This window comes from Gymnodraco acuticeps, unplaced genomic scaffold, assembly GCF_902827175.1.
Source record: "Gymnodraco acuticeps unplaced genomic scaffold, fGymAcu1.1, whole genome shotgun sequence".
Classification (NCBI taxonomy): domain Eukaryota; kingdom Metazoa; phylum Chordata; class Actinopteri; order Perciformes; family Bathydraconidae; genus Gymnodraco; species Gymnodraco acuticeps.
The window spans coordinates 6777-33262 of record NW_022992097.1 but is presented as its reverse complement, the minus strand read 5'-3'; the positions used below and the strand labels follow the sequence as shown (position 1 = coordinate 33262).

Sequence of the window (26486 nt, the reverse complement as noted above, 5' to 3'; positions counted from 1 at the left end):
TCTTTAGGCATATATTAGGGGTCTCAGATATATACTAAAAATATATAAAAAACATGTTTATGATGTGTTTTGCTCAAAATACCAAACAGATCAGGCATTTTAGACATCCCTCATATCCCTCTATTTCAGGCCTGTTAGAGAAACGCTGATTCTGGGTCCTTATCTTGAAAAAAATAAAAAAGAGGAGGTTGAGCTAATGCCTGCTCAGAATTCTACGAGATACAGCTAAATGCTGCAGTGATTAGACTCCATATCATGTTCCAAACCACATCAAGAATGATTTCTGAAACAGTATGGAGCGCAAACTCTTTTTCTCTCTCAGGTTTACCACAACCTTTTTTTATTTCTTGCTTTTTTACACATACTCTCTCCAGTGCAGGTTAGCTCTGAGTGTTAGCGATGCTTACTAATGTAAACAAAGACCATATTACGTCCAAAACACGTTGCGCAATGTTTCTGATAGCAACGTTTCTGATAACGCCGTGGGTCCGCATGTCAGATATTACGTCATATCGGACTCAAATCTCAAAACTCAAAAACAGACATCACAACACGTTAGGTAGCCAACACGGCAATATGTCTTACCTTTGTTGTTTTCTGATCAAAAGTGGTCTTCAATGGCATTAAAACGATAAAAACGCTGCTGAAGGTTAATCCAATGTGTCTGTCACTTTGAAATGATTTCTGATAATCCATCAGCAATAAAACTAGTTTTCAGATTTCAGAGCATGAGACAGGTTTGGATTTGGGCAAACTGCGTGCGCATAGCTCTGACTTCTCAATGGTAACGTGTGTGTGTATATGGAAATCCCCCTTCGATTCTATTGGCTCTAACGGTTCAAAAGAGATGTCAATCATCAAAATCGAACAATGGATTCCAGAGAAACATCAAATACGCCCATTTCCACCCAAATGAGTGACCCCAGAGGTGGGTTTTTTTCTTCTAAATCTGTCTAAAAAGGTCAAATGTCACTTGTTTTGCATCAATCTTGATACAGGGTACTTATTATATGTTGTACTTTGGATTCCTAAAGGTTTTAGTCTACTAACCCATCATCCAAGGGTAGTTTTCACTATAAGTAATGTTTTTTTTACGGACACTATAATTTACATTTTTGTACTACTACTTGGGGCTTAACAGGTTAAGCTCTCATTATTCTATTAACCTGTTAAGCCCCAAGCCTGTTTTTCAGGTCTCAGGCTCGAAAATGAAATGTTGACATTAAACCTGTGAGTTGGATGTAGAAAAGTCAGAATCAATATAGATTTTTTTTATTTTAAAGAAAATTCAGATTGAACATAGTAAAAAAATGTAAATTATAGTGTCCGTCCAAAAATGATTTTTTTACTGGTTTTGAAAACCACCCTTGGATGATGGTAAGGTAGACTAAAAGCTTTAGGAATCCAAAGTACAACATATAATAAGTACCCTGTATCAAGATTGATGCAAAACAAGTGACATTTGACCTTTTTAGAGAGGTTTAGAAGAAAAAAACTCCACCTCTGAGGTCATTTGGTTGGAAATGGGCATTTTTTCCGTTTCTCTGGAACCCATTGGTCGATTTTGATGATTGACATCTCTTTTGAACCGTTAGAGCCAATATAATTGAAAGGGAATTTCCACATACTGTACACACCAACGTTACCATTAAGGAATGAGAGCTATGCGCACGCAGTTTGCCCAAAGCAAAACCTATCTTCCGCTCTGAAATCTGAAAACTTAAAACTAGGTTTATGGCTGATGGATTATCAGAAATCATTTCACACAGACACAGACACATTGGATTAACCTATGGATTAACCTTCAGCAGCATTTTTATCGTTTTAATGCCATTGAACACAACTTTTGATCAGACAACGACAAAGGTAAGACATATTGCTGTGTTTGCTACCTAATGCCACGTGTTGTGAGGTCTGTTTTTGTTTCTCATTTCGCGAGTTCTTATCATGGAGTGATGATACAGATACCTATCGATTCTGTGTACTCTCACGATGCTAATCGGTGGGTTGGATGTGCATTTACGATAAGTAATAAGGGTTATATGAGTGAGCTCTGTTCTAACGGCGTTAGAATTTTTCGCTCAGGGCTAATTCAGAGGCTCAGCGTTAGTCTTGTGGTTTTTTTTGCTAAAAATTGTTCATATCATCAGTTAGCTGAGTTTCTTCCCGTTACATGGATATGAAACATTCATAGTTTATTAAATATTAAGAAGCCCTCAGACGCTGTTTCCTGCAAATGATGCGTTTTTCCACCCGCCGGCGGGGGGATGGGGTTTAACAGGTTAATGAGAGCTATTTTTCTCTTTCTGTATCTCACAGTTTTTAACCTATTTGGAGTTTCCACTTTCTAAACTTCTTCAGCTCTGGACAGATTATGAAACCTTGAATTATTTAAAACATGGACATTGTTTTCTAAAGTTACATCATGTTTTCTTCATATAGACTGGGTGGCTGCAGTTTGTCAGAGATTAGCTGTTCTGCTCTGGCCTCAGCTCTGAAGTCCAACCCCTCCCACCTGAGAGAGCTGGACCTGAGAGACAATGATCTGAAGGATTCAGGAGTGAAGCTGCTGAGAGATCTTCTGGAGAGTCCAGACTGCAGACTGGAGACTCTCGGGTCAGTTCACTCACTCTCTGTTACAGCTGGAGATCTCATGTGTTTCATTAACAATTGAACCACTTTTTTTTTTCTTGTACTACATTTAGTCTGCAGTCATAACAGTTGACTGTTTCTTGAAGGAAATATGTTAGATATGCACTTTTAGTTGTTAAAGTATATTTATGTTTTCAATCTTTAGTAAATGTTCAAGTCTGAATAAATAAGGTCATCTGAACTAATATTAGTTTTACATTGATAAAGTTTACTTTCTGAAGTATAGATATTTGTCTTGCTTTACATTCATTTCAATGTGTTTTCACAGATAATAAACAGAAGGCTGATATTATGATGATCCACAATAACAGAATGACAAAGTCACTGTAATTCAGGGAAAAGCTAATTGATTAGAACACAGGAATGTTGAGTTAAACATATTAAACTCTGATTGGATTATAAATATATTTTTATCCTCATCATGTGTTCTTTATTCAGACTGAGGAGCTGCAGTTTGACAGAGATCAGCTGTGCTGCTCTGGTCTCAGCTCTGAAGTCCAACCCCTCCCATCTGAGAGATCTGGACCTGAGTAACAATGATCTGCAGAATTCAGGAGCGGAGCTGCTCTGTGATCTTCTGGAGAGTCCAGACTGCAGACTGGAGACTCTCAGGTCAGTAAGGGGTCGACTCAGTCTCTGCTGGTTCATCAGTATTGTATTAAACACAGTGAGGTGTTTCTCTCACTGGGGAATCACAACAGATCAGTTACCACTGACTGCAGTTGCTCCTTTTCTTCTTATTTATCTTATCTTTAATTATTTCACATCAATAGAATGCAAGCTTACAATGCAAAGCCACACTTTAGATAGTAAGGAACTTTCTAAAAGACATGAAGTGATTTTACAGAAGAGTGGGAAATGTATTCTGTTGTGTTTCCTCTCATGTTTTTAGTTTCTAGATTAACGAGCAGTTACTTCCTGTAATGCAGCTAAGAGCTGTGGCTGTCAGTCGTAATGTTTGCAGAGAAGATAGGATGGGATTTAAAGCATTGGATCAGTCAGCACTCTGAAGCTGACTCAAAGAAGAAACACTTATTTTAAACTGGATCCAAAACTGTTGGTTTGTGTTCATCCCTACAGGATAGATGGCAGAACGATCACAGCCAATATACAGAAAAAACGTGAGTATTGGAACCATATCCACCATTCATCAAGATATTGTACAATAAAATCGGAACTTAAAGTGGACCTATCATGCTATATTTGAAAACTATATTGTTGGGCCATACCTTTACAAAACATGTCTGTGAAGTTTTTTGCTTAAAATTCCAAACAGATCACCCATTGTAGCCATCCCTCATACTGCTCATACCCCTCTATTCCAGCCCTGTTCCAAAAAGGCTGATTCTGCTTTAAATGGAACGGCTGCTGCTAGCCACGCCCCTTTGTAGCGTCAGGCAACTTTCCCCTGCTAAGAGAGATTTCTACCGAGAGAAACTCAGCTAAACGCTGCGGTGATTAAATGCCATATTATGTTCCAAACCACTTCAAGCATTATTTCTGAAACAGTATGGAGCTCAAACCTTTCTCTCTCGCAGGGTTTTCCACAAGGACATTACGTTACACATATTCTCTCCAGTAGCCTGCGTTAGCTCTGAGTGTTAGCATGCTTGCTAATGTAAACACAGACCATATTACTCCCAAAACACGCCGTGGATTGTTTCTGATACAGCACATAGCTTGACATGTTCTTCCTTAAGTGTTTAACGCTAGAACAGTGCCATTATATGTATTATATATAACAACTTAACTCTAAGTGCCTCCTGTAGACATCCTGCTGAATACACAGACACACAGCTTCGACTGTAAACGGAGATTATAGGTTGGGATGTGTCCCGTGTGCCGGAGACGATGGGTTGGGACCAGGGCTCGAGCTTAAGGACGTCCCGTCGTCCCGGGGCCGAAAAAAATAGGGTCGGGGAGGATACAAAATAATTTTGGGACGAGAGTTAAAATAAAAAGACCCTGCTAACTCTACGAACGGCGATGAAAATGAAACTGACTGCACGTTTTGTGTAGCACACAGTTATTAAACCTCCTTGTCAACATAAACACACACAACACATTTAGCAACCCGCGAAACACACACACAAATGATGCAAATTTGCGGGTCTAGCTATGTACTGAGTGTGTGTATTTCGCGGGTTGAGTGATGTACAATGGTATCCCGTGGAGGAATTCTGAAATGTTTTACCGTTACATCACAAAAACGCACAGCAGAACCAGACCCTGGAGCGCCGGCCTCTTTATTTACTTACTCCTCTTCATCCCCTATGGGTAATAAGGCTGAGAAGAGAACTCTCCATCGTATTTAGTCCTTAGCAATATGCTGCGCCTCTCCCCATGTAGGGATGGGTACCGAGCCCCGGTATTAAACGGGCCCCGGGCCGGAATTAAAGACAGTGGTAACGTTAAGCTCCGACGTTATCAGACTTTTTATCGTACTGGAGACATTTAAAAAATATATGTCATATGTATTATTGCTACATACACATTATATCGCAGTTTTAGTTTCGCCAACTCCGTTTCTAATATGACTTCAAAATGCGTCTATGATGTATTTTCGATCTTATTTTCTAGCTTTCCAATCCAGACGAGATCTCTCTCTCCCGTCTGTGTGCGAGGGGGCGGGGCCGTTTGTAAAGGTCTCCTGACTGTGTTACAGACTGTCATCCTGGTTAGTGGTTACTCTGGGTTCTGTCTTCAGGACACAGTGTTGGGTTTTTTTGTTAATTGGATGGGACTTGATTGGATTCAATATTAGAGTAACTTTCTCGTTTGTGCGTTTTAAAAAAATATATATTGGCCTTTGTTTATGTGATTGAATGATTTACTCAAATAAAAAGGTTGATGAATTATCATCTAATGATTTGTATGATGTTTTATTCATGTTAAAGGTCACTTTGAATGATTTTAACTAATGATAATGTAGAAAAACTAATATTTTTAATTCCGGACGGTCCACATTAATTTCGGGACGGTTTGTTTGTTTGTTTGTAGTCTTTATTTAACCAGGTGAAAATCCCATTGAGATCAACGATCTCTTTTTCAAGGGAGACCTGCAGCACATTGGTTACACATAAAAACAGCAGAAAACAAAAAGGACATCATACAACATAATTAAAGGGGTATACATTAGCAACCTATTCACAATGACAGATATCTAATAACATTTCATCAATCTGAGCTTTAAAATGATGCAAGGGAACCAAAATGCTCAGCTTCAAAAAAAAAATTACATAGTGTTCCAAGCTAGAGGAGCAGCGCACATAAAAGCTTTAGTACCTAAAACAGTCATAGCACTTGGCACATGTAATAAAAAAACTAGGGCCGGGACTTTAACGCGTTAATTAAGATTAATTAATTACACAAAAATTAACGCGTTAAAAAAATTAACGCATTTTAATCGCACTTATTTTTGCACCGCGGAACGTTTCTCACTGGATGAGTTTCAGGCGTACCGATTATACTGGAGCACCAACTAACGTTCATGACTTCAGACAACAACAAACCACAGTGAACAACATTTCCCACTGTTGTTTTAAAAAACGGACGGATGGAAGCGTCGATAAGAGCACGGTTGTGTGCAAATTATGCAAAAAGGAATTCGCATATCACCGCAGCACATCAAGCCTCAAGTATCACCTCAATGCAAAACATATAGCAGCTAGCGTGGAAGCTAGTGTGGACGTTAGCCTCTTTTATCGCGTTCACACCAAAAAGAGCCGGTACTAAAATTAGTTCATGAGAACCTTTTTACCCCCACGAAAGTCCCTGCTAGAGAGCAGGGTATTTCGTACGGCTCTCTTGTGAGAAAAGACCTATATGTCTGATTGGCAGGGCGGATTGCAAACCACGCCCCGTAAAACTCCCAAAAAGTTTTGTGAAGCCGCCATTTTATTATCCTCGCATTAGCATTGTTAGCATTAGCATTAGCCCAGCGCAGAAACGCAGAGAGACTAACTTATGGCAACACAAAATAAAACATGGGAGCGGTGGAGATGAGGAGGTGTCGGCGTTCTGGCGATTTACTCGGAAGGCTTCAGTAGAAGCTGCTGGGAGTCCCAGCAGCTTCTACTGAAGCCAGTCCCCAACCCCGGGGACTTTGGGCGGCAGTATATGCCGTGAAGTGGTTTGCGGCCTGCCAGTAAACCCAAAGCAGAAGAAGAACAAGTGACGTCAGCGGCTTCATTTGCCTAATCCACCCCCAGGTTCAAAGAGTTCTCATGAACTAAGTTCTCATGAACCTTTGTGGGAAAAGTACTGCGGTGTGAATGCGCCTAATGGTATACTAAAATCCATGTGAAAAAAATTGCTTCTCACTGTTCTCAGGTCAAATATTTATATGTGATTAAAAATGCGATTAATTTCGATTAATTAATTACAAAGCCTCTAATTAATTAGATTAATTTTTTTAATCAAGTCCCGGCCCTAAAAAAAACACATCCAGGGATCTCAGGCAATAGCTACTTGCCACTCTCTGTGAGATCAAAGAGCATATATAAGTTGGTAGTTTAAACATGTACCAGTGACTGAGCCTCCGTACAGTTATTGAAGGCAGACCTGCCTTGGCATACAGGGTACAGTGATGAGTAAGTGCTTTACAGTTAGTAACAAATCTCAGAGCACTGTGGCATCTTAACTTTTCCAGGCAATGGGCAGGTGCATTCATATAGATCAGATCACCATAGTCCAGCACAGGTAAAAAGGTCACAGAGCCTTTTCCTGGCTTCAAAAGAGAAACAGGACTTGTTTCTGAAAAAGAAACCTAGTCTAACCCTCAACTTTTTAAGCAGATTAATGACCTGAAGTTTAAAAGTAAGACAATCATCAAGTCAGATACCTAGGTATTTAGGTTCCGGGAGGATGGTGAAAAAAGTTAGTCGAGAGCCCTGGTTGGGACGTGTCACGTGTGCCACATTTTGCCATTGACGTCATAGGAGCCAAATTCTGAATCTGCTTGTTTGCACCCCCGTTTTTTTTTTTTAGAGATGTGGGTATGGAGGAAAAGAGAGAAGGTTTTGTTTTCTGACACTTTGTGAGTTCCCTGACACACCGGGGACACATATTTATGTATAAAAGACATCAAAAAGTGCAGTTTGCATAATAGGTCCCTTTTTAAATGCATGCCCTCATAGAACAACAAAAAACGTTTTGGAATTCCATTTTCAATATATTCTTCTTTAAATTATTTTTGGCTGCCAATGTTTCTCTTTCTTTAAGTTGTATTAATATAATTATTCCTTCGCTGTCGCCTCTTCTCTCCATCAGGTGTCTCCGATGTGGAACAGAATGTTTCAACAGACAGAAAGGTGAGAGAGGAGCAGTTATGCAGAAGTATATTTATTGAGGTTTCACCACTGAATAAAATACACTATATAGAAAAAAGCATTGGGCCACCTACACATTACACCTACAGGAGCTTTTATGACATCCCATTCCAAATTAGTAGGCATTAATAGGAAGTTGGTCCCCCCCTTTGCAGCTATAACAGCTTCCACTCTTCTGGGAAGGATTCCTGCCAACTGTTTCCACACATTTGGAAGCATAGAATTGTCCAAAATGACTTGGTAAGATGAAGCCTCAAGAATCTCCTTCACTGGAGCTAAGGGGCAGAGGCCAACCCCAGAGAAACAACCCATAACATTAGCCTTCCTCCACCAAACTTTACAGTTGGCACAATGCAGTCAGGCAGATAACGTTCTCCTGGCATTCCCCAAACCCAGACTCGTCCATCAGACGGATAGAGAAGCCTGATTGGTCGCTCCACAGAACACGTTTCCACTGCTCCAGAGTCCAGTGGCGGCTTTACACCTCTCCATCTGACGCTTGGCATTGTGCTTGGGGATGTAAGGCTTGATGCAGCTGCTCGGCCATGAAGCTCCCGGCGCTCAGTTTTGGTGCTGATATTAATGCCACTTTTACGCACTATGCGCATCAGCGCATTTTATACACCTGTAGCAATGGGACTGAATGAAACACCTGAATTCAATGATTAAGACGAATGGCCTAATACTTGTGTCTATATAGTGTATAATTATTGCTAATTGTTTATTGGGATCCAGACAAATCTGCAATCTCAGGTTTTAATAACCCTATGGAAATCAACAATGATCTTCACCAGCGGTTTTCAAAGTGTGAGGCGCGCCTCCCCTAGGGGGCGCCAGAGAGCTTCAGGGGAGGCGCAGCGTGAGAAGAAAAATAACGAGAAAAAGATGAGTAAAGTCACACTTGCACACTTTTGGCTGTCTGTGGAGACCGAGTTCCCCCACCTCGCCAAAAAGGCTGTACAAGTGCTCATTCCCTTCAAAAGCAAGTGCCGGTCAAGGCTGCAGCCAGAGGATGATCTGTGTTTATTCCTGTGTGCATCAAAGACGCAGACTCATTGTTCCCACTAAAGTAGGGGTGAGTGTAATAAGGAGGCAACGTTGACGTTCAGTGTGTTGCCGGGAGCATATAAGGGTTTATCCACGATGTTGAAAATGTTAAAAAAATATGTGTTGTCGAGAACACGGCGTGCGAAAATATACGGGTCGTGCTGCAGCTAGATTTGCCTGTCCTCTGTGAGAAGGTGTCGGCGACTGACATGCAAGGAAGAACGGCTGTCCACAGGCTGTTCCAACTTTAACAACTGTATTAACTTCCAGGGTAGTGAATTGAACATGCAATTGTAATTGGGTGTGTGGTATATTTTCATGCACGCACACGCATGTTCCACAACACACAAACTGAACAACACTCAATTGTCCGATCGCTACCAGTGTCCTTGAGATCTTGTTATAACAACAAGTGCACGTCACTGATGCAATATGGTTGAGACCATTCTGGCTTATTCTAGAGGGGTGCAGGAATAGTCCAAGTAGTGGGGGAGTTTTATACAATATGTGTAAAATATAAAGATAGAAAGGTTTAAAAAAGTTATTGTTTAATGTTTTAAGGAGCCAATCAAATCGGTGCAGTCAGTGAGTCAGCACGATAGATTCAAACACAGAGACGAGACAAGAGGAGAGAAACAGCAGTGAGTAATTTCAAATGGCGGAAGGTAGACAGCAAAAACAGAGCATTTAATGACATTTTTCTCTTACTGGACCTCTTTGAAATGCAATTGAATACCCCTGCATTATAGCAACAACAACAATAATAATAATAGCAATAATAATTGAGAGAGGGGGGGGGGCGCGGCTGTTCTTATGTCCTCTGAGGGGAGGCTCACCTTCCCACACTTTGAAAACCCCTGATCTAGACTCATTTGAATTTTTCATTTGGTCTTACGATGTTATGCTTTGGTTAGATTTTTATTAAAATAAATAACTCTGTGTCTATCATAACTCCAGGCTCCAGTTTCCTTCTCACCTGAACACACAACTGAATCTTCATACAGGTAATCCTATAACCTGTTCCTACTGCTTTTTAAAAAGTATGTATATAATCATTTGTATTTAATATTGTGCTTTTCACCATGAGGTATTGTATTCAATCTCTTTCCAGCAGACATATATAATATAATGGCTCTATCTGTAAGATGGTATACAGCAGTGGTTCTCAACCTTTTCCAGTCACGACCCCTCAGAATAATCCGGTCGGTGCCTGCAATAAAAGAGGCTTTCTAAGTAACTAAATACTCTCCCATGCCGGTGGATGGCAGTAGGTAGCGCATTAATGACCTCTTTAATTTATGACAGTAGAGTTAAGTGATGCGCGGGAGAGGATGCAGTGACAAGATGAACAGTGATGGATAAATGTTTGAAAAGACTCTGAACTGGACTAATATAAATTCTGACCCAGATGAAGGGCCTAGTATGAGTTGTGGTCAAAAGAAAGTAAACATGATGATCTCGAGGCACAACTTAAATTATCAGGTGGAGCTGGCAGACGGCAGCTTCATCAGAACTCTCCACGTTGAACACTGCAGTCGGATCTGTGTGAAGCAGCTTTTTCTGACATGAATGAAATCTAAATACAGAACAAGACTGAGTGATGAACATTTAAATGACTCTATTAGAGTGAACCTAAGGGGGTACCCAGCTAGACATTTTTGGTTCTAAAAACATTCTGAGAATGTTACCATTCACGGTTCTAGGAATGTTTTCAGCGGGAAGTTTTCTTTTGGTTTCCAGAATGTTCTTCTGAAAGGTAGGATAACATTCTCTAAAAACATTCTTAAAATGTTTGGAGATAACTTTCTTAAGATGTCATTTTCTTGGTCCTTGATGTGAAGTTAAGATTTTTTATAAGCTTTGGGTATTGCAATTTCACACGTGTACAAAAGTAGCTTAATTCAACTGATGAGTGCTATGTGAATAAATGTGCTGTAAGCGATGTGATGCAAGTAGCTCTTGGCCACTTTCATTTTTTCAAAGTAGCTCTCAGATGAAGAAAGGTTGGAGACCCCTGTGTGTCTACAGGTTCAGGTGTCCTGGTCCAGGTGAGTTCCAGTGTGCTTTGACTGGCCTGGTGTTCGTCATGGCTCAGGAGGCGGAGCTTCTGTACAGGGCGGTCCCTTGGGAGGAGGGCCTCCTCCAATCAGCTGGCAAGCAGGCAGCAGGGCCGCTGTTCAACGTGGAGAGTTCTGATGAAGCTGCCGTCTGCCAGCTCCACCTGCCACACAGTGAGACAGAGGATGGTAAAGACATCTAGTGTTAACAAATATACTTATATAATGATTAGCACCTTATACTCTCCACTACTGTTTAAGAGTTTTGATGATATTATTGGTCTTCTTTCTTTATTAAAACTAGTTTAACAAGGATAACAACAGTATAATTCAGACACCAAAGGTATCACTTCAATCAAAGAAATGTATCGGTGCAATGCAGCTCTAAATACAGAGTTAGATTTCTTTGAAACCGCTGCCGTTTCCTCAGAGTAATATTAAGATGTAAGTGATTTAAACAGATTCTTCAGTTCAGAGTGCGGTCAGCTGCTAACTCAAGACTAAACTTGTGTTTCTGTTGTGAAGTTTGAGGAAGAACTCTGCTAAGCAACACAGTGCCTGTCGCTTGTTAAAGGCTTTATTGTGCACCTGACACTGAAACAGGAAGCTGTTCAAATCTGCACATATACTGATGCTAAGCTAACAGTTAGTTTTATTCTTCTTTCCTAATGCACCTGCTGTTTCCTTTACACTGTCAGTCTGGTTAAACTCTGTAAACAAAAATAATGAAAAAGGACACAATCAAGTTTTTCTGGCATCAGATTACAAACTATCTGGCGATATTGTTTTTAGAAAAAATAAAGTTCATGGAGTTAATGCTCACATCCAGACAGATCACAACGGGGACAGAAAATAATACAACGTTACAAATAACATGTGAAGGATATAAACTGGTACATGCTTGGACAAAAAAAGTATTTTAACTTTGAACTCAAGACATTGATTATGCAGAGATGAAGCTGTTTCAGCAGCAAAGCAACAGATGACCAGCTCTTTGCTCCACAGCGCTGCTCCTGGACGGCCTGTTGTCTGTCGGCCACATCACTGATGAAGGCCTGAGCATCTTGGAGCCGCTGGAGGTCACACCCACTCACGTGGTGGTGAAGGTGCTTCACCTCTCTCTCTTTGGCCTGGTCTGGGATAGCATTAAAAGGGTTCTGCTTCCGCGGATAAAGGGCAAAATTCTGCTGTTCCTGCGACCCCCGGACCGAGAGGAGCAAATACTGGATGTATTTCTGCTGCAGAACAACGTCCTTAAGGAGGAGGTAAAGTCAGCCTCTATTCATGCTCACTGTCAGACTAAACACTTGTTTTTAACCACAGATGTTTCCACAAAGAGAGTAACGCAGCGTCCACACGGCGGCGTGCGTTGAAGCTTGCCGGTGGGCGTGTCTGAAACTCGACCAACAACCAATCACATGAATCTCCCGCCCCGGACACACAAGCACGTCGTTTGATTGGCTAGATCTTGTACTGGCATATGATTTGATTGGCTGACGCTTCCGTCGAAGCTTCAAAAGTAGAACATTGCTCTACTTTTGAAGCGACGGAACCACAATGCAGTTCGGCAAAGCGTGACGTCACCCCATTAAAAGTGAATGGGCAGAAGCGTTGACGCTTCAACACACTTCGCCGGGTGGACGGGCTGTAAGATCTATCTGAACAGAATCTTCAGATGGTTCGATGGTTGTGGTTTTTTTGGATTCTCTCTCAGCTTGTATTTCTGTCTGCCTGTGTCATTTGTGATACTTACGGCATTATGGTAAACACAGCGCAAAACTGAAAGGCTTCCTGAGATGGATCACGTGATCTCATCCTTACTCACCATGTGTTGACGCTCGGGCAGCAGTCTTTTGTGTTGCATACATGCTATTAACAGAAAAGACTTCAAAGAGTTATGTGAGAAGTATTCTATATTCCACATCCCTGTTAAAAAAATAGCAGTATTCCTCAATAGCTTATTTCAAAGAATTAAAATAACTATTTTAAATGTCCCGATACAGAGAGCAATACATCCTTATTATTATGTTTGTAATTGATTGTAAATCTCATCACTCTGCGGTTGTTATGTTGTTGTGTTTTGATGTGATCTTTAAATCAATGTTCCCTGACTGAGAGCATGAACTAAAGTGATACAAAATGTCCTGTTACTGAAGGTTGCTGTCAAACAAGGAAGTGCTGTGTTCATCAAGATGTCCTCCCGCTGTGAGCTGGACATTGATCACAGTTACAGTGTGCACTGTGAACCTGAGGGCTTCCTCATTCAGCCTGAGGTGAGTCACTGATGCTCCTCTAAAGCAGTGGTTCTCAAACTTTTTCTGTCAGGCCCCCCTTTGGAGAAAAAAAAAAGTCGGCCCCCCCCAACACAAATAGTCACGTAATGGGCCAAGTTAACATTTATTAAAATACATCAATATGAACGTGAGCATTCCTTTGCTAGAACAGTGATAATAAAATAATGCTCCATAATTCTGTTTGGTCATAAAAATAAATACATAATACAATTGTGCAATCCCTTTGCTAGAACAATAAGTTATAATACTTTGCCACTTTGCAATCTGTGCAAAAAAGTGTGGCTTATCGCTAGTGGCTTCAATGAGCCTGTGTTCCACCCAGAGTTCCCGTTAGCCGGTAATTACCGGACTACGACCGGTAAAATATGCTGAAGACCGGCAAATCTAAATCTCTCCGGTCAAAGTGTCCGTTCAAAATAATTTCCGTTTAGCGCAATACTACATCAGTTGCGCAACTTGCGCCATTTATGTGACAGACAAAAGAGTATGTGACAGACAAGAATAGTCAACTCTAATGTCTAACACGTAATGTGGAGAAAGAGATGTCCTGTATGGGTTGATTGTGCGTTGATCTGTTGGTAATGCCTCGGGGTTCCGGTGGGCATGTAAACAAATGCATAATGCTGCGCTATACTTTGTGGCCTCACCCAGTTGCATAGCGACACTTATTGTGTTGGTGTCTTTTGATAAGCAGGTAGTCCTATCATTAGCTAGAACTAGCTGGATCTGATCGATATGGACATAAACGCGAGTGAAGTCTAATCTGACGGGAGAGAGAGATCAGCTGCTGCTGACGAGTCGACACGCAGCTCTGCATGATCACATGCAGCGGTGAGCGGACAAAACACACACTTCAGGTTAGAATATCACACGTAGCTATTTTAATTATCTCTCAAACTACCGTAACTAGTTATAGATATGTTTAGTTTTACTGTCGGGTCACTCATTACTGGATCCGCGAGCTGCATGATACTGACGGGCTGTCAGGAGAGGGAGAGCGCTCCGTTTATTATTCCCGTGTTATTGTAAATTACTGAACACGTTTGAATAATGTAGTTAATCTACTATAATTAGTTTGTTTAATATCGAATCATATCAATTGGTTTTAAAGCACAATAAATAACAAAGAATACCTTTGACCGGCACTTTTCTCATTTTGTCCGGAAGATTTAAACTTTAACGGACATGTTGACCGGCGAAAAAATATTCTAACGGGAACTCTGGTTCCACCGCACATTTCTTCAAAACGGGGTTGCAGGCTCAGTGGCGGCGCCAGAGATTTCTTTTGGGCGTGCTGTGGGGTAGCTTGACGTTTCATAGAGGGTGCTCAAACATTTAGGGTTTCCCATTAATGTACCGGGCGCTAGAGTGGAATTTTCTACTGCAACAATCCCCACACACACACACAGTGTACCCGCGACTGTTACAATGAAGGCTCGGTAATCAGCTCACGGCATATAGGTGTAAGCAGGGGTCAAGTGCTATTTTTATACGTGGGGGGTGGACCTCACCTCCTCTAGGAGGTTCCGGGGGCAAGCTCCCCCAGGAAGATTTATTTCTAAATATTGAAGTTAAAAGCATCAATCTGGTGCACTTTGAGAGCAACATTAAGAGATCTATGGATACCTCTGTCAACACCCAGATGAAACAGAACTGTAAACAGATTTTCTTTTTCTTTATGGATATTTTACAAATCACTCCCCTTTCAAACTTTATTCTTGTTTTACTGTCATATAGTATTTCATAACTGCTTTTCATTTATTCTCTTATTTTTGTATAACTATAATGATCATATAAACGTGTGCCTCGGAAATAATTGTTTACATTAATGGTGACTAAAACGTTTGAGACCTGGCCACTAGCTCGCTAGCACCAGAAGCTAACAACAACGATCTCCGGTACCGGTGCGCGCGCTCGCACTCGCTCGCACACAAAATGGCTCGATCCACACACACACACAGAGCCAAGCTTGAATGAAACACAGAGACCCAGACGTACTTGTACTGTACTGTATCATATTATTTTCGAATCAATAATTTTTCAAATTATGATTTTATAAAAAATAAAAATTCAAAACAATTTTTCCTCCTGGTCTCTCGCCCACCTGTCATGCCTCTGCACCCCCCACTTTGAGAAACACTGCTCTAAAGAAACACAATGATCATTAACACAGGTTTCGCTGCATGTGGATTCACCATCAGGAAAGAAACAGATACACTTTAACTTCTGCTTCTGGTTTCCAGCATGAAAAATTTGAATCAATGTTTGGACCAGATTACGATCCGACATTTGAAGTTTTCCTGACGACGAGAACAGAGAGAGTGGATTTGAAGGTCCAGGACCAAGGTGGAAATGAAGTCTGGAAACGGCACGTGTCACTGGAAGGTACAGACTCCAGTGATAGGCTGGATATACAATAGAAAAAGTTTAGCTTTAATCTTCCATCTCATGTCGATCTCTGTTAATGCTCCATGCGGCTTGCAGCGCATCATTACTACTTCAAACACACAATTACATCTTCTGCTACTAGAAGTCTCTGTATGCAAACAATAGTAAAAGCTGCTTGTTGTGGTTCTGAAGCAGCATGGAGTTTCAGTCTTCAGCTTCTCCCGGTTAGAATACCTTCAGTGTTCCTGGTTCAGGATGTTTTTAATGTCTCCTCCTCTCCTCATATATAGGCCGGTAAAAACTCTGAATGAAGCAGTTTGGTGTTTAAAAATCACAGTTTCTCCCTGCATGCTGTTCGGCTGATGCTAACATGTCATAAGTGTATGGGGAAATTGTGGTTACAAACTGGATAAAAAGTCATTTTATGACCTTTAGCAGACAGCATCGACGCATGACTAAAGGGAATACACAATGTCACAGGAGACCAGATGAAATGCACCGTAACCTTCATTAAAATATATAACAAAGGAGTAGTCGTTTTTAGACATTTTGATGTTACATAAAATAACTTTGAAGTGAAGAAAAATCCCCCACTGGGAATGTTGAGGAACATAAATATCTCTTTATCTCTGAGGGGGGAAAGTCATTCACAGAGTACATGTTATCTGCTGAGTGAACACTTTTTTAAATGTATTTTCAACTTTACTGTATTTTTTTTAAAAGTAATGTTACATAACAAAGTATTTTGCTTGTTTATCTTCCAGGTCCAAGACGGGAATTTACCCAGAGAAATGTCCCAGCAGAGGACAGAGTCCCAGCAGACCAGAGGCTCAGTGGCTCAGTTCGGACACAGTTCATTAACAGAGTGTCTCAAGCTGTTCTGAATCAGCTTCTGGATAAACTTATTGAGCGGGAAGTGATCACTTATTCTGAAATGACATCAGCCAGAGTGAAACCCCAATTTGAAAAAGCCGGAGAGGTGGTGGACACGGTGCGACGAAAAGGAGCTGCAGCCAGCAGGGTTCTGATCGATGCTCTCCGAGAGATAGACCCGTATCTTTACAGAGAGCTCGGCTTGAGCTGAAGCAAACGTGAGATGAGTGGAATCTCTAGATCAGCCGCCTGGTGTACCGTCTCACCTTTTGGTACAAACGATAATAAACGATGTATGAATGATAAACTAATTGCGCTAGGACTATCACATCATCCTATGAGGACAATGCTTTTCAGCGTTTATGATTTGGTTGCGGCTCTAGCTCAAATGCAAGTGATAAATGATATGTTGATGTAATCATTTAGTAGTAGACTTGTAAGAGTTTGTATCTTTATGGTTTGTTGGAGCCAATTTGCTTTGGGTTGTGCACGGGGTTTGTCTATGTGTGTGAACGCGTCATCATCCAATCTGCGCACCTGGGAGCACGGGAGGTAATTAAGCTTTATATGTGGGCACAGGTGATCAGCTGGGATGAGAGGTTAGAGAGGAAGCCACACGTTTTTCAACCGTGTTGACCGTGATTGTTTGTGTCTGAGTGTGATAGTTATGTTTTAACCAAGATTTTAGATAGGCCTACGTGAGTCGTAAAATAACATTTTAACCTTGGAGAAAGAAATAAAGCATTACAAATGACGTCATGGTGGACCTCATCCTTCACCACAACACGCGTTGGGAACTCTGACTGCTAACCTCGATGAGTGGCCTTTTTTGATGAGCGATCGCCGCTACATGGTTTATTGCACTTACTCTTCAAGTTGAGAATAATGTAATGTTATATATAAATAATTGTGAAAAAGGTCAGTTGGCATAGTGAGTACTTTTACTTAGTACTTTACATATTTTTTTTAAGCTAATACTTTTGTACTTTTACTTAAGTAACACTGCTACTGTTCTACACTGCTGTATTAGTACTTTCAATGAAGCTCTGCAAGGATATGAACAGAAGTTTTCCATTTGGTGTCTTGCTGAAAGAACAGCTTCATTAACGAGTCTGAAACACTAAACTGTAAACACACGACAGGTAACGATGAGGTTAATCCTGCAGGGGTCACAGATCTAATTGGTCTCATGTCAGATGTGAGTGCAGGTTCATTCCCTGACAGTGGCCTCGTTAGGCCCTGATTAAGCCTTGTTCCCTGTCAGCACAGAGGCCTCTAATTACCCAGAGAGCCTAGCTGTTTGCATCAGCAGACAAGCAGCAATAAGGAGTCCATATCTGCTGCAGCAGGTCAAAGGCCATTAGAGGAGACGCTTCTTCAACTTCACTGAAAGTCACTTTAAAGGTGAATGCATCCATTGCTTTAACCACTAGGACCACCAGGGGGCAGAACACGTCAGGACTCTAAAGTGCTCAGACTTTCAGAATTAGAACATTTCTCAGGAATTTGCTTTGGTGTATCGTGGTGCAGATATAGAAACAGTAACACAAATTATGATGTTATAAAAGAGCAACTATTGACATTTTATAAAGTAAATATGATCTCTAGTGAAAGAGCCCATTTAAATCATTAGTTAGAAAAGTAGTCAAAGATACATTTTCAAGAGGTAAACGGTAATGTGTAAACTATTTCAATCCAAAGGTAACTTTAACTTAAAAAGACAGTTTATGATCAAATATGTATTTAAGTACAAATTAAAACCGAGTTTGTGGGAGATAAACTCCCTCTGGAGGGAACACAGGGATTTTAGCCTTTGCAGACCATTTACATGCACTAACACCTATAGAACACTACAGGGAAGAGAAAAGAGCTCAAAGCTAAAAGCTTACTTTGCAAACAAGTATGAAAATATTGAACATAGGGATTCATGAATTACTCAATTAGTTGCAAAACCCAAGCAAGAAGAAGATAACGGTAGCCTACTATTTATTTTGTCCTGCAACAAAACAACAAAACCTGAATGAGGAAGGGTGCGAAAGCCTCTTGAACAAAGTAACCTCTGATTTCTGTTTACACTTTCAGACACTTAGCGAGGCTTTTACTGCGGCAGAGAAAGCATCAGCTGCTGCGTCTCTGGCATTAAGCGGGATAATTATAAGTGACGATATGAGCGAGGTCGGGAGTGAGTGAGAGGAGAAAAGATGAGAAACAGAGTAGTAGGGAGCCACAGTGCACTCAGATATCACAACAAGACACTAACACAAGCCTTTTGATTGTATTCTCCCTGCGTCACACTGCAGCAGCAGGAAACGTCGGGTTACGTAGTGTAACCCTTGTTATATTAGCACAGGCGGAGCCCTCTACTGGACTCTGGGTACTATCTTACCCCGCAAGCATTCTCCCACTGAGACTTCTATAGACGTAGCCGGCCCTGGGCGGGCCTACCTGAATGCGCGCGCATCACACCGTATAAAAGGAGGCCTCGCCTCCTGACTATCATCCTACACCTCTCTTCAGCGAACGGAATAGGACAGACAGTGCCCTGGGTAGAGGGCTCCGCCTGTGCTAATATAACAAGGGTTACCATACGTAACCCGACGTTATATCTCTCACAGGCTCCGCCCTCTACTGGACTCTATGGGTACAGTGGGTGGAGCCGCGATGTATACGCGCACTGTCGTCCAACAACATTCCACCCTACTGCCCCTGACCGGCTATTATGGTCAGCAGCTGCTGCCCCACCTTCTCCTTTAACCCGGTTGTAACCGAGGAGAAATCTGGGCTGTGGCTGACAGAGCACACCCTGCTGCGCTTACCTCGCAAAAAGTGTGCTCAAAAAACAGTGCCGGGGGACCCCCCACCCTGGATGGGGAGAGCCCCCTCGGCCCCGAAAGGGCTTACTACACGCCTGCCTCCCTGAATCCCTAAGGATAACAGGGAGAGCGCCAGAGCCCCTGCCCCACACTCAAACACTGACCCCGTGCCGAGTGTGTGGACTAAAGTGTGGAGGGCTCCCCCCCTCCTGCCTCTCGACAGGAGGAGAGCAGCCCTCCAGCCCTGTAAGGGCCCAGTGCGCCCCTCGCCCCTCCCGGGACCCTCAGAGGGCCCAAGAACAGCGAAGGCGCATTACGTCCGGGGAGGAGGTCAGATGCCAACTGACCCACAACCCCCCTCCCCCCAACCAGTCCTGTGTTGCCCCCGCCAGCACAGACGAGGAGAAAGAGCCCGACATGTCCAAGAGATAAAACCTTATGAAGGGGCCTGGCGTCGACCAAGACGCCGCTGTGCATATATCCTCCACACTCACACCGTTGAATAAGGCTGCCGACGCAGCCACAGCCCATGTGGAGTGCGCACAAACCCCCGTGGGGCAGGCTCTCCCTGCCTGTCCGTAGGCATGTGCAATGCACTCGCAGAGCCAGCCTGCCAGGCGTTTCTTGGACAGAGCTTTCCCGATCACACCGCCCCCCACACACACGAACAGCTGTTCGGTGCGTCTAAGGGCAGCCGTGCGCTCCACATAACATGCTAGCGCACGCACCGGGCAGAGGAGGTGCAGTCTAGCCTCCCTGGCCCCCCCATGGGGGGGAAGACTAAACCCCCCGAACTGAATAGCCCTCGACCTGTCACCTGAACGCACTCCTTAGGTTTTTGGGCACAAAGGAGGGGTTCGGTCTGAGTGTCGCGCCGCTCCAGTCACCCCGAATCAGTAAACAACTTGGGTGTACCGACAGAGCAGTTAACTCGGACACCCTTTTGGCTGACGTTAAGGCAAGAAGCAAAGCTGTTTTCCACGACAATGCTTTCAGAGAGGAGAGCTCCAGAGGCTCAAATGGCCCCGAGGCCAGAGCCTCGAGCACTAGGGGCAGGTCCCACTGTGGGGTGGAGGCGTGCACTACTGGGCGCAGCCTCCTGACCCCCTTTAAAAACCGCGACATCAGTGGTTGACTAAAGGCTGACCTGCCGCCAAATCCCTCATGGCAGGACGAGATGGCTGCTGCATACACCTTCACTGTTGAATGCGCAAGCCCTCTGTCCACCAATAACTGTAAGAAGGATAAAATAGAGCCTAACTCACAAGATAGGGGCTCTATTCCCCGCTCCTCACACCATCGCTGGAATAGCCACTTTGGCCTGTAACAGGCTGTGGTGGATCCAGCTCTAGCTGCCTGGATAGACTGAATAACGCTGTCAGACAATCCACCCTGTCTCAGCCTGTCCCTCTCAGGAGCCAAGCCTGGAGAGGACGGCCGAGAGTGGGTAACGCCCCGATTGCACCTGCCTCTTGAGACATCGCCCCCCAGAACTGGGGAACCGCCCAGGGCTGGCCCACCTTCATCTGTGTCATCTCTGAGTACCACAGCGCCCCAACGCGGTCCGGAGCCACTGGGATGACTGACAGACGTTCTCGCCTCACTCTCCTCAGGAGGGGGAGAATGAGACGCAGCGGTGGAAAGGCGTATAGCAGCTTCCTTGGCCATGGCTCGTGTGCAAACGCGTTCACCCCCAAGGGTGGGTCGTCGCTCCGAGCCACGGAGAACCACAGGGCACAGTGGCTGTTTCGCCGGCTGGCGAACAGATCCACTTCCGCTCTCCCGAACTGGGCCCAGATCTGCTTCACCACCTTCGGGTGAAGCACCCACTCGCCTGGCAGGGGGCCGCCCCTCGACATGAGGTCGGCTCCCCCATTCTCCAGTCCCGGGATATGGAGGGCTCTCAGAGATAACACCACCTCTGAAGCCCATAACCACAGTTCCTCCGCTGTGGTCAACAAGGCGGCGGATCGAACTCCGCCCTGCTTGTTGATATAAGCCACTGTGGTGCTGTTGTCGCTCCTGACCATTACATGTTCCCCCTGAATTAGGGGCCTGAAATGCCGGAGGACCAGGGGCGGCGCCAGGGGGTAGCTTGGAGTTGCTATAGCAACTCCAACAATTGACCTAGCAACGGCTTAGCAACCCCATTGTTTTGTTATGAAAATGCGTCTATATATATTTATACACATTCCGCGAGATCTATCAGGGGTCGTTGTAAGTTAAAGCGCAAACTGTTACTTGGCTAATGTTGTTATAATTCTCAGTATGCGAACACAGATCGAAAATGGAAAGATTTCTCACAAGCGTAAACGACCGCGATCTCCAACGGAGCAGGACAAACGTGTATGTGTGTGTGTGTGTCTGTCTGTCTGTCTGTCTGTCTGTCTGTCTGTCTGTCTGTCTGTCTGTCTGTCTGTCTGTCTGTCTGTTTGCGGCGTGGTGATAAGGTTAAATGCCACAGCATGCAAGTTGAAACAGTGAACGATCGCTATTGTGTACTTGTACACTTATGCTACGTTCACACCGGACGCGATATTCGCTTCGCTCTAAACGCTCCTATCGCATCGCTCTAGTCGCTCGTGTTTCACCGCGGCTGCCAGCTGTGTTTACTCGCATCATTCAAACAAGATGCGCTCGGGAGCTACAACTACAACAAAATGAACATATATTACCGTGATTACATTTTAATACACGTTTCTAAATGATGCCGACGTAACAACATACTGATACCGGTTAGTAAAAACCATGAATTAATGCTTTGACAAGTGTGCAGACAAGACGGCAGGCAAAAACACTTTTAAAATGCTTGTTTTCTGAATGGAGATTGGGTCGACCAGGCTAAGCTAACGTTGTATATGCTCACTCCACACTCATAACAACGGCCTACAGACATAAATAAACCAGCGACTGTATTCGCCATTGTGAAGTAAAAACTTCTTTGCAGCAATGTTGAGCCAATCATGAAATGAGGGAAACTGGATTCGCCTTAGTCAATACACTGATATTTATTGAGAGACAAAACGGCCGGAGGATTAACAAAGCAACTCGCACTGTTTAATGCAAGCTGCCAAAATTAACTCTAAAAACAAAAGACAGAAACATCTCTATATATATTTTAAAGGAGGGGTCTAAACAGCCCGCCCTTTCCCCTAATCATTATCAGACACCAAGGACAAAGACTGCATATATTGCCCCTCCTTAAGTGCCCCAAACCCCTCACCCACACAGAAAGTCAAATGACCCCTTGATCTGTCCTCCTGAGTATTACGCGCAGGATCACATTCCAGTGGAAGGAAAACACTTTAACCAGAAACAGATTCCCGAGGACAAGTCACTAAACTCTATATACTTTAACAAGACTAAAATATTCCTTTACAGCCATGACACAGACAGTCTGTGGTTTGTTCTTGTTTAACTTTTGTACAGTTTCTGAACAGATATGAGGAGCTGTGATCTCTGTGTGCTAACTGCTAACAGCTAATGGCTGATGTTTTCTGGTTGAACGTCAGTGACGGCAGGCTGAGATCCTCACCGCTGATTGGCTTCCGCGAGAACGCGTCACGTGAATTTGACGCCCGAGTTGAAAAAATTGAACTCTCTCGTTTGACGCGGCTCCCTTCAATCCCGTGATTCGCGCCGCGTCCACCGCTTCATGCGCGCCGTCGAAGCGAATTCGCGTCTGATCGTGTCTCTGCATTGACTTTACATGTAATCGCGCCGCCCCCAAACGTCGCATCGCGTCCGGTAGTCAGCCACCAATTGTGCAAGTTCTCCCACTTAAAAAGATGAGGCCTGTAATTGTCATCCTAGGTACACTTCAACTATGAGAGACAAAATGAGAAAAAAAATCCAGAAAATCACATTGTCTGATTTTTGTCAGATCTCCTCTAGAGCAGTGATGTTTTGGGGCTGTCGCTGGGCAACACGGACTTTCAACTCCCTCCAAAGATTTTCTATGGGGTTGAGATCTGGAGACTGGCTAGGCCACTCCAGGACCTTGAAATGCTTCTTACGAAGCCACTCCTTCGTTGCCCGGGCGGTGTGTTTGGGATCATTGTCATGCTGAAAGACCCAGCCACGTTTCATCTTCAATGCCCTTGCTGATGGAAGGAGGTTGTCACTCAAAATCTCACGATACATGGCCCCATTCATTCTTTCCTTTACACGGATCAGTCGTCCTGGTCCCTTTGCAGAAAAACAGCCCCAAAGCATGATGTGTCCACCCCCATGTTTCACAGTAGGTGTTCTTTGGATGCAACTCAGCATTCTTTCTCCTCCAAACACGTCTAGTTGAGTTTTTACCAAAAAGTTCTATTTTGGTTTCATCTGACCATATGACATTCTCCCAATCCTCTTCTGGATCATCTAAATGCTCTCTAGCTAACTTCAGACGGGCCTGGACATGTACTGGCTTAAGCAGGGGGACACGTCTGGCACTGCAGGATTTGAGTCCCTGGCGGCGTAGTGTGTTACTGATGGTAGCCTTTGTTACTTTGGTCCCAGCTCTCTGCAGGTCATTGACTCGGTCCCCCCGTCTGGTTCTGGGATTTTTGCTCACCGTTCTTGTGATCATTTTGACCACACGGGGTGAGATCTTGCGTGGAGCCCCAGATCGAGGGAGATTATCAGTGGTCTTGTATGTCTTCCATTTTCTAATAATTGCTCCCACAGTTGATTTCTTCACACCAAGCTGCTTACCTATTGCAGATTCAGTCTTCCCAGCCTGGTGCAGGTCTACAATTTTGTTTCTGGTGTCCTTTGACAGCTCTTTGGTCTTGGCCATAGTGGAGTTTGGAGTGTGACTGTTTGAGGTTGTGGACAGGTGTCTTTTATACTGATAACGAGTTCAAACAGGTGCCATTAATACAGTTAACGAGTGGAGGACAGAGGAGGCTCTTAAAGAAGAAGTTACAGGTCTGTGAGAGCCAGAAATCTTGTTTGTTTGTAGGTGACCAAATACTTATTTTACCGAGGAATTTACCAATTCATTCATTAAAAATCCTACAATGTGATTTCCTGGATTCTTTCCCCCCATTCTGTCTCTCATAGTTGAAGTGTACCTAGGATGAAAATTACAGGCCTCTCTCGTCTTTTTAAGTGGGAGAACTTGCACAAATGGTGGCTGACTAAATACTTGTTTGCCCCACTGTACCTAGAGACATTGACAAGTAACAACAGTATATTTATATCTCGCCCTGTCAATAAGCCTCACCTTCTTGGTGTTATGCCCACCGAGAGATACATGCACCTCGCGAGAGCGCGCACAGCAGGCTTTCCTGCTCAAGACTTTCGAGTTATCACGGCCGGAACGAGCCTGACGTCTGTTCGCTATTAATTGCCTGGGAGACAGCAAGCATTCCGAACACATGGAAATGTTGCTGAACCTGCTAGGTACGGAAGAACCAAACGTTCTGTTTCTTCGGCACATGCCGCCTCATGTCCAGACAGCGCTCGCTAACACAACTATTACTGAGCCCTGCGCTTTAGCCGAAGAAGCTGACAGTTTCTCCCTGACCACCCAGCGTTTTGCCCCCGAGGTGCTGGCCCGACACGCAGTGGCACTCATCTCAGTGAGTTCCTCAGCTTGACGCAGCCCACCTTTTCCGCCGTAACTACCAAACACGAGGTCGAGCACCACATTGACACTAGAGGACCCCCAGTCTTTGCTAGGGCCCGTCGGCTCAACCCTGACATGCTGGCGGACGCCAAGTCGGAGTTCGCCAAGTCGGAGTTCGCCAAGTCGGAGTTCGCCAAGTCGGAGTTCGCCAATATGGAGCGTCTGGGCATCATCCGCCACTCGGACAGCCCTTGGGCTTCACCGCTCCACAAGGTCCCAAAACCAGCCGGCGGGTGGAGACTACCGCTGCCTTAACGACGCCACTACACCAGACCGCTAGCCAGTCCCTCACATCCAGGACTTCTCTGCTCACCTGTCGGGCAATCTGGTTTTCTCCAGGTTCCGGTGCACCCCTCAGACGTCCCCAAAACGGCGGTGGTGACGCTGTTCGGGCTGTTTGAATTCTTGCATATGCCGTTTGGACTTAAAAATGCAGCTCAGTCCTTTCAGCGGCTAATGGATTCGGCGCTCAGAGACATGCCATTCATCTTCGTCTATTCAGACGACATCCTCGTCGCCAGCTCCTCTGAAGAAGAGCACCAGGCACATCTCCGAGACCTTTTCAAGAGCCTCAACCAAGACGGCCTAATCATAAGTTCGGGTTGCCCTCCATCCACTTCCTCGGACATCTTATCAACAAAGATGGAGCCGCCCCCCTCCCATCGAAAGTGGAGGCCGTGTCCGCCTTTCCCCGACCGCACACAGCTCGGACGCTCCGAGAGTTCCTCGGGATGGTTACCTGTTATCTGGATTCCCCATTGAACGCTCGAGTCCAGCCCGTGTGTTTGCTGGTTCCTGTTTGCCTGTTCTGGTTTCACTGGTTCGTGCTCCAGTGTGAGTCTTTCTCTATTTCCTGCTGTGGATTCATCCTGCCCTGAACTGAGAGGCAACATCAGTTCTCCTGAGAGTTCCGTGGGAGATTTTGTGTTTCCGTTACACCAGGGGTGTCGAACTAAATTTCATCGCAGACCACTTTCGCATTGTGGTTGCACTCAAAGGGCCGGTTGTAACTTTAAGACTATATAAATATACATATATATTAAATCATGTATTATATTACATTATTACTGATAGGGTAATAACTTCATAAGTAACTACGTCTGAAAGCAGAAGTCTAGGGCAAATAATTGCAAATCTCAAATCTTCAGTGTTTATGTCACAAAACGAGATGCATTGTGGAACATGTAGTTTATGGGCAACGTGCTTCTGTAAAGCTGCATGCAACCTTATAATAAACGTATTATATTCTTTGGAAGCTCTTGCGGGCCACATACAATTAGGTCTTGAGATTAACACCCCTGCGTTACACTGTTCACGAAATGCTTTCAGTAAGTAACTGATAAAAGAAATTTGCATTGTCGTGTCTTTTATTTCTAAAGGTTTAATGCTGCAACATTTCCTCCTTAAAATGT

General features: G+C 43.8%; 1 protein-coding gene across 8 annotated transcripts in view; it reads left to right on the top strand.

Moving 5' to 3' along the window:
• The window catches only part of LOC117537567 (NACHT, LRR and PYD domains-containing protein 12-like), a 47786-nt gene extending 30390 nt beyond the window's left edge, over window positions 1-17396 (top strand). For 4 of the 8 annotated variants that reach the window (XM_034202819.1, XM_034202822.1, XM_034202818.1 and 1 more), the window contains 10 exons: window positions 2443-2616; window positions 3091-3264; window positions 3733-3773; window positions 7924-7964; window positions 9987-10033; window positions 11013-11275; window positions 12092-12351; window positions 13243-13359; window positions 15624-15765; window positions 16533-17396. In XM_034202819.1, coding sequence (XP_034058710.1) covers window positions 2443-2616; window positions 3091-3264; window positions 3733-3773; window positions 7924-7964; window positions 9987-10033; window positions 11013-11275; window positions 12092-12351; window positions 13243-13359; window positions 15624-15765; window positions 16533-16852 — 1579 coding nt within the window. In that variant the 3' untranslated portion in view covers window positions 16853-17396. Of the gene's footprint in view, window positions 1-2442; window positions 2617-3090; window positions 3265-3732; window positions 3774-7923; window positions 7965-9986; window positions 10034-11012; window positions 11276-12091; window positions 12352-13242; window positions 13360-15623; window positions 15766-16532 lie in introns of those variants that run through there. The other 4 variants (XM_034202821.1, XM_034202820.1, XM_034202823.1 and 1 more) reach the window with 4 other exon arrangements.
• Window positions 17397-26486: the final 9090 nt, after the last annotated feature.